This window comes from Dasypus novemcinctus, chromosome 3 (assembly GCF_030445035.2).
Source record: "Dasypus novemcinctus isolate mDasNov1 chromosome 3, mDasNov1.1.hap2, whole genome shotgun sequence".
NCBI lineage: Eukaryota > Metazoa > Chordata > Mammalia > Cingulata > Dasypodidae > Dasypus > Dasypus novemcinctus.
The window spans coordinates 32,985,797-32,994,910 of record NC_080675.1 but is presented as its reverse complement, the minus strand read 5'-3'; the positions used below and the strand labels follow the sequence as shown (position 1 = coordinate 32,994,910).

At 38.6% G+C, this 9,114-nt stretch overlaps 1 protein-coding gene across 50 annotated transcripts in view; it reads left to right on the top strand.

Moving 5' to 3' along the window:
• The window catches only part of TTLL5 (tubulin tyrosine ligase like 5), a 349,192-nt gene that overhangs the window by 1,088 nt on the left and 338,990 nt on the right, over positions 1-9,114 (top strand). For all 50 annotated transcript variants that reach the window (XR_011648300.1, XM_058293031.2, XM_071213776.1 and 47 more), the window contains exons 2-3: positions 537-705; positions 8,192-8,298. Coding sequence is in view for 42 of the 50 variants with exons in the window: in XM_058293031.2 (XP_058149014.1) it covers positions 632-705; positions 8,192-8,298 (181 nt within the window). In the remaining 8 variants the exon portion in view is untranslated. The remainder of the gene's footprint in view (positions 1-536; positions 706-8,191; positions 8,299-9,114) is intronic.

The following is a 9,114-nucleotide window of genomic DNA, read 5'->3' as shown; positions in this document are numbered from 1 at the left end:
TTGTAAAGGAGAATAATTTTTAAGAGTGTTTGGAAGGGCAGTGCATTTTTCCCCAGCTATTTATATGATCCTTGATTCAGAAGACTGTACTAACATTTTGGTTCAGCTGTTGAATTTTATTTCCCTTGGAACATGTGGGCATTTTGCCTTTGTGCTTGTCATAGAGTCTAAAGAAATATTTGCAAGGGTCTTAAGCTTTGAATTTTTATTTTTAACCCAGGTCAGGTTTTTCATGCAGGGAACTTATGTTTTAGAGAATCAATCACCTACCTCAAACTTCCCTAAAAGTTAAGTGAGTCTTTTCTTTTGGTACGTATTAGACTAGCATATAAAAAAAGAATGAGAGACTTGAACTTAGTAGCCGCTCTTCAAATACATACAGTACAGACTGTATGTTTGAAAAAAATTGAGGCACTATGATAGAAGATAGGTGCCATATAGGTATATATATTCATTTTCAATAATTGGAAGATAGCAATAATCAGTAGTCAAATAGACCACTGCATTGTGTTGGAGGTCAATTAACTTTCTTGCAGGAATCTGTGCCACTCAAATTGTTTGAGCCAGTGAATCTGCAAGGAAAGGTCTCTGAGGCCCCCATTTACTGACTGCATGACAGACCCTAAAGGAAATGCCAGTCGTGATGGCCCGGGACCTGGAGGAAACAGCATCATCCTCAGAGGATGAGGAGGTGGTAAGCCAAGAGTAAGTAATAAGCCTACTTTTGATCCTTTGTCTTTAAGTAGATGGGAAATAATTCTCTTTTTCTCAAATATTATTTTACCCAGTATTCTTGCTTTGTCACTGACTCTGGTTTAATTTCTATCTGTAATCTAATTCAAGATCTTACTGTTTGGTCCCTGTCAGCCATCCGAAATGAGATTAGGCTCTGTTTCTGGGCTCATGAGCAAACATCAGCTTTGGATGTTGTAAAATGTGGGTGGTTGGTGGTGAACTCTTAATCAGAGCTCCCAGAGTAGGAGATTTTGGAAGTTTTAGATATTGAAGAGAAGTCAAGTTTCTAAACTCTGTAATATTGGTTATTTTTTGCTAACTTCTTCAAAAGCCTTGACAATGATAGAATGCATGGTAATAGAAAGGGGTCAGGGTAACTTGGGGTAGGCCTTTGGAATCCTATAATATGTATGTGCTGTGTCTACTGAACCACATTGTTTTCCAAAGGTCTTTTACATAAGAGTCGAGTTTCTTGATGGCTGGATCCTCGTAATAAAATGGAGGATAGGGGTGGCAGACTTGGTCCAGTGGTTAGGGCTTCTGTCTACCACATGGGAGGTCCGTGGTTCAAACCCCAGGCCTCCTTGACCCGTGTGGAACTGGCCCATGTGCAGTGCTAATGCACGCAAGGAGTTCCCTGCCACGCAGGGGTGTCCCCCGTGTAGGGGAGCCCCACGCTCAAAGAGTGCGCCCCATAAGGAGAGCTGCCCAGTGTGAAAGAAAGTGCAGCCTGCCCAGGAATGGCGCTGCACACACGGAGAACTGACACAAGATGATGCAACAAAAAAAAAAGAAACACAGATTCCTGTGCGCTGACAACAACAGAAGTGGACAAAGAAGACTCAGCAAATAGACACAGAGAACAGACAACCGGGGTGGGGGGGGGAAGGGGAGGGAAATAAATAAATAAATAAAGAAAGAAAGAAAGAAAGAAATCTTTGGAAAAAAAAATGGAGGCTAGAGATAGGTGCAGCTGCTGTAGATTGTAAGGGCTTTAGACGTTGTATCTCATTTACTCTGAAGATGTTGTTATTCTCACTTTCTTAAATTAGCCTTACAAATATCAAAAAACATCTCAGGGGTGCATGGACAGTAAGCTGTGGTTTGGGATTCAGACCCACTTCTCCTAGATTTTCAAGCACTTTGCTATTTCCTTCCCTAATGTTATTACTTGACACAGAAGAAATAGAAAGGCTGACTTAAAGATTAGTTTTTAAAATTCTCTGTGCATCCTCTTGGATATATGTGTGCTGTGTAACCTGAAAATTGGGGACAATATCTCCTGGGCTACTTTGGAAGGGGTAGTTAGAATCAAATGGAATAATGTGTGAAATCACTTTGTAAATGGTAAGGTACAATACAAATGTAAGGCATTATTGAATTTAAGGTGGACTTTTTATTATAAGGAGATCATTTATTTACTGTAATTTGGAAAAAAAAATTAATGGAACTTTGGGGAAGGGCTTTTCACCATGGGTAGGTCATAGAAAATAATAGAGATTCAATGCTATATTTGGGTCATTCTTGATCAGGATAATTAAGTGGATAATTCCCTCGGGTCACTTTGCCTTCCTAGTACTTTTTTCTTTCTGTGTTTTGCTGCTTTTTCATTTCACAAAATTTTAAACTTCTGCTGTAAGCATCAGTCTCTCCATTCTTAAGATAATTCTTTTACTCCACAATCACCTCTCTTAATAGTAGAGTTTGGGCCTGATAAGTATTATGCTGAACCATATGAAACTGCCATTTTGGTAGGTTGGGAACAGTTAAATATTGGCAATTTTAAATGGTTCAACCTTATTAGACTAGGTACTCAGTAACTAACTTTGTTAGTGAACTTACTGTTAACTACCTGGATGAATTATAAAGATTTTATGCTTTAGATCACCTGAGATCAGGAGTTCTTAACCTTCTTAACCATTTTTTTAAAAGAGGTTGTGAGTTTATAAAACAATCATGCATACCATACAGGATTCCCATCCGTTGCCCTACCAGCAACATCTTACGTTGTTGTGACACAGTTTTTAAAATTGATGAAAGAATGTTGTCATAATATTATTGCTATCTATAGTCATAGGTTATATTTGGGGTATTATTTCCACAAACCATCCTGCTGTTAACTCCTTGTAATAAATACTCTATTGTATTTTTCTTACAGTTCATGAAATAATGGCCTCATATTTGTACTGTTAACCATAGTCCATCATTTACCATGGGGTTCGTGTCATATGGTCCCCTGTCTTACAATCTGTCCAAAGTGTACCCTCAGTGGCTTTCAGTTTCATCACAGAGTTGTGCTGTCAACAGCTTAGTTCATTTCAGAACTCTCCAAAGGGAGAAATTCCATATCCCCTTATACATTCCTGTTATTGACCCTTGGCATTAATATAGTGCCTTCTTTGCCATTGCTATAAAACTATTACTATATTACTGTTAACTGTAGTCTATATGTAACAGTTGTATTTTTCCATGTATCTTCATATTCTTAACATCTTGTAATAGAGGAACATTCTTGTTGTTCTATTAATCATAATCATCATCCACCATTGAAATCACTATGTCATATAGTCCCTAGATTATACTCTTTCTTTCAATTGACATAAGCCTCTCTGGACTACTCCATTTATACTTACTCTAATGCGTTACTATCAACTCTGTTTCCCAGCATTTACAAGCCATTTTATTAAACATTCTGCATACTTTCACTATCAGCTCCCCCTTCTCAGTCCATTTTCTTTCTCCTAGTAACCTCTACTCTAGGGTTTAACTCCATGAGTTTACTCATTGTATTTAGTTCATATTAGTGAGACCATACAGTATTTGTCCCTTTGTATCTGGCTTATTTTATTCAATGTAACGTCTTCAAGCTTAACCTTTATTTTATTTTATTTTATTTTTTGTCTTTATTTTCTTTAATGTTACATTTAAAAAATATGAGGTCCCCATATACCCCCCAACCCCTCACCCCACTCCTCCCACAACAACAACCTCCTCCATCATCATGGGACATTCACTGCACTTGATGAATACATCTCTGAGCACTGCTGCACCACATGGTTAACTGTCCACACTGTAGTTTACACTCTCCCCCAGTCTCCCCAGTGGGCCATGGGAGGACATACAATGTCCAGTAACTGTCCCTGCAGTACCACTGCCATGGATCCCTTATCAAAATGATGTTTTTGGAAGCAGATGTAGGTCAGTGGTTGAGCACCTGCTTCCTATATATGAGGTCCTGGGTTAGGTTTCTTGTACCTCCTTAAAAAAAAAAGAATAATGCTTTTGAGTGTTTAACGTAAAATACATATCATTACAAGGAATAATAATGACATTGAAATGCAATTATCAAAATATTAAATTTGTAGTACAGTAATATGTACTTTTAAAAAATTAGTACATTAAATTAACAAGATCATTTAAAATATTAAGTTAAAACTTTAGAAAGTAAAAACAACACATGGGTCTGTTTTTGCTTAGTTTGAATAGGAACATTAAACTGTAGAGTGGGTCTTTGATTAACAGTTAGTTGTGAGGAATATTGGGAAGCACATAGATGCCTGAGCCACCAATGTGAGATGTCACTTGTTGATGGCTGAATGATTACCAGGGGAGTGTTGTCTCATAGTTGTCCAGCCTCATCACACAAGCATCTAGACAGGAAGATTATGATCACATGTGATCTAGTGGCCATCTAAGAACTACCACAATGTAGAAGTAGTGATAACTGAAAATGATGTTTTGACACATCTGTAATGAGACTGTAATATGATATAAAATATCTCTCATTTCAGATAGAGTCAAAAGAACATATATAATGCTAATGCTCCTGTGGTTTGTTGACTGCATTCATAATTTAAAAATCTTAAATTTCTAGAAGTTATTTAAAATAAAGATATAATCCTCCCCCCAATTCCTGGATCTTTTGCTCTTCTTCCTTTTGTACTCCTACTATTGATTTTTAACTATGAGTCTTTCTTTATTTTTTTTTTTAAGATTTATTTTATTTATTTCTCTTCCCTTCCCCCTTGCCCCGCCCTAGTTGTCTGTTCTCTGTGTCCATTTGCTGTGTGTTCTTCTTTTTGTCTGCTTCTGTTGTCAGCAGCACCAGATTCTGTGTTTCTTTTTGTTGCGTCATCTTTGCTGCGTCAGCTCTCTCTGTGCGGCACCACTCAGGCAGGCTGCACTTTCTTTTGCTCTGGACGGCTCTTCTTATGGGGCGCAATCCTTGCGCGTGGGGTGGCACTCCTTGTGCGCATTAGCGCTGCACATGGGCCAGCTGCACACGGGTCAAGGAGGCCCGGGGTTTGAACCGCGGACCTCCCATGTGGTAGACGGACGCCCTAACCACTGGGCCAAGTCTGCGTCCCTGACTATTAGTCTTGTTACATCAGCTCATGTCTTGTCTCTCAGGACCTTAGAAATTAGAAGGCCCTAAATCATCTAAGGGTGATGATTTAATCCAAAGAGGTATATCGATGGACTTCTTTTAATTCTGCCCAGATCCCTAGGCTGTATTAAAGTATCAATGCCTTGCAATTCTGGTCTTTGGTCTAGAAATCATCCTGGCAGTCCTTTTTTGTATGGCATTATTTCAAATAGTAAAGGTAAAAGGAACCATGTTTGTATATTTTGCTTGGGATTCCAGATATACATTTATATGGAGAGGTGGAAACTTTCACATAAGAATTTGATAAAAGCTTTTTTTAGTCACTGAAAAAATAGTACCTTCTGCTCCCCAAAATGTTATTTTGATAAGGGATCCATGGCATTAAAAAAGGTTAAGTTTGAAGACATTACATTGAATGAAATAAGCCAGATACAAAAGCACCAATGTTGTGTGTTCTCACTAACGTGAACTAAATACAATGAGTAAACTTATGGAGTTAAATTCTAGAGTAGAGGTTACTAGGAGAAACAATGTGGGTTGAGAAGGGGGAGCTGATGCTGAAAGTATGTAGTATAAAGCTGGCTTTACATCAGTGAAAAATTTCATTAACAAATGAATATAGAGTGAGTGCTACAGGGGCTCATTCAGAGAAGGAAGGAATCTGTTGGCTGGAAGAGGTGGGGAAGGCTCCGGTGAGGTGGTGAGACTTGAGCTGGGCTTTGAAGCCCAGTAAACTGAAAGAAGTGGGGAAGACATATTTGGTAGGGGAAGTGAATGAATTAAGGCAAAAAAAGAAATGTAAAAGTTGCTTTACATCTCTTTCTTTGAATTATGTAGGCTAGATCCCAGGAGTGAATAATTTTATATTATGTTCCTCATGAAATTGCTTCTTAGAGTGTTCTCCTGAACTCCTGAAGTGTTGTTAGGCTTTCAATAAAATGTACTATAAAACTGGTCTACTTCAGTAATCATTCACATCCTTGTTCTGCTTTAAAAAATAGGTTACTTTAATATATACCAGCTTCTGGTGTCACTGAAAATTGAAAGACCCAATTTTCAAGTTTCCTAACCTGATTGGAGCATGTTTACAATGACAATTTAGCATCTGCTTCAAGTGTTTTTTAGTTGACCTTACTGAATTTATCATTTGCCTACTTCCTTTCTTACCTTCTCATAGGTAAGTGAAAAGATTTCTCTTTCAAGGATTTGCCTTTCCATAGACATTATAGTTAGGGCCTTGGCTGGTCTCAGCCCTTTATCTGTTTATTGTGTTCCTGAGTCTTGTCAGGCGTTTTTAACTTGTGGCAGTGATCCATTGTTTTAAGGGCTATGGCACAGTGGTGCCAGTTTGTAGCTAGTGTTAGCGTGACAAGGAACTGGATACTTGTCAAAGTTTGTGTCCTTTTGTAGTGTAGACTGTCTATTTTACTCTACCCTTTGACTTAGAGAATTACAGTGGAAGAATTAAAGCTAGAAGGGATCATAGGAATCATCTGGCCTACTGTTTACAGGTGTTTAAGATAAAAAAACAAATAAACCACAAAAACTCCTTCTTGCTAAAAAACACACCCTATAAATACCATTTCTCACAAATGGGCATTATCACTCAAGTCAAAGAACAAGAACAGTAAGCATTCACATTCCATTTCTAGAAAACAGGAGTGGTGCCCACATTGCTTTCCTCACTTAAAGGCAGTTGGTAGCTTATTCCAAGTCTAAAGACTAACTTCTGAGGATGGTAGGCAGGGAGCCAGTGCATTCAAAGCATTGATCTTTTGTAACTCGGGTTGGCAGGGTCCAACTTGGCCCTGAGATTTGTGGTATGGCCTTTGTAAATGGGTGTATGTATGTGAGTTTTTAAGAGCAATGTGAGTCTAGGCTAAATGGGTCTTATTCCATTTAAAATATTGGTTAGTTTAAGTTCCCGACGGGTTGAGTTCAAGGGGTACAGAACATAGAACATTGCTGAAATGTGATTAGGGAAGGGAAATATGGAAAGAGCATAGGCACTTGGGTTCAAATTCTGGTTCCCTTCAAACCAGTTGTTTGACCTTTGGCAAGTTATTTAGTCTCTCTGAGTCTCCAATTTTTCAATTTATAGTTTCAAAAGCATTAGGTAAGATATCATGTGAAAGCTCTTAGTTTAATTCCTGGAGCATAAAGGACTCTCGGTTCACTTAATTTTCTTTCCCTTCCTACTTCCTTCTCTAAAAGATTGAAGATTTTCCTTATCTGTGAGTAAATATCTACCTAAGATTGACTAAACTAAATTTCATGAGATCAGAGGAAGAGAATAATGCTAGAGGCATTTCTGCTTTATGGTTTTATATTGGAGAAAAGTATACATTGTTCCATTTTTATTATCATAGACTTTCTTTGAGATACATGGCTTAATTGAGATACTTGTATTAGGGTTCCTAGGTCAGAATCTTAGGATGGGTCATCAAATTGGCTTGCCAAGGGACTATGGTGTAAAGAAAGAGAGTATATAAATTATTGTGACTGTATCAGTGAGGATTCTTTATGTGTGTGAGGGAACAAAGTGTTAATCAAATTGTCCTTAATAATAATAGTAAAGGGAATTTACTCTCGTATTTAGGCAAGGCTTGATTCTGCAACTCAATTTGTCATCTAGGATTTCATTTCTCTTCATCTTTCAGTCTGGCTCCCACTGACGTCTTTCAGTAGCTTTAACCTCTCCCTTCAGGGTCACAAAATGGCCACTGCAGTTCCAGACCTTTGGTTCTAAGGCTGCACCATGCAGGGGGAAAGAGGCCAGCTACTGCAGAAGAGAAAGAAAACATTGCTTCTGCAGAGGCCTCAAAAGATGTCTCCTTACACTCATTAGCTCCAATTGGGTTATGTGCCCATCCGTGGACACAATCACTATCAAGGCTGAACTCTGGAGCAGGGATGGAGACATAGCCAGGAATAGGAGATGTATGGTTATCATAGGACATTTGGAGTTCTCATTCCAGAGGGCTAGAGAAGTGCTAAGCAGAGAACTGCTTTAGCAGTTAATTCAGATTTTGAGCTGTAAAGTAATGAAGCCTTGTGTTTTGTTTGTAGGGATCATCCATGTATCATGTGGACTGGAGGCTGCAGGAGAATTCCAGTTTTGGTGTTCCATGCTGAGGCTATTCTGACAAAGGACAACAATATTCGAGTAATTGGAGGTGGGTATGACTCTACCCCTCAGAGGGCAGGGCTGGGCATGGCCTTGTCTTGCAGAACCTGATATCATGTGTAGATAAGCAAAGGGTCATGGCAATGAGAACAATCTATTGATCTGTTGTACTTAAAAGGATTGTTTATAATTTCTTAAATTGTTTGCCCTATATGTTTTTCCTCTTTGATTTTTTTCCCCAGAATTATGTGTATACATGTGTTTATTATTTTTTATTATAAAACATACATAAGATAAAATTTTAACCACTTAAAATGTATACTTCATTGACGTTTAGTACATTTACAAAGTTGTGCAACCATTGTCACTAGCTCCAGAACATTTTCATCACTCCAGAAGGAAACCCTGTACCCAATGTCTTAGTTGACCAGGCTTCTATGACAAATAGCACTGGGTTGGCTTAGTAAACTAATAAGCATTTACTGTCTCATGCTTTCAGAGGCTCGAAATCCAAGATCAAGATGTTGATAAGACCATGCTTTCTCTCCAAAGTCTCCAGCATTCTGGTGCTGGCTTACCTCAGTCCTTGGCATTCCTTAGCTTTCATCTCCTGTCATGGGGCAATGTCCTTGACCTCCTCCTGTGTTTCTCTGACTCCTGGCTTTTTATAAGGCTTCCAATAATACGGATTAAGGCCCACCCTTATTCAATTGGGGCACACCTTAACTAAAATTAACGTCTTCAAAAAGTCCTATTTACAATGCGTTCACACCCACAGGTGGGTGGATTAAGATGAAGAACATGTCTTTGTTGAGGTACATCATTCAAGCATTCATCCCCGCAATCCCTCCCTTCCCAGAGTTCC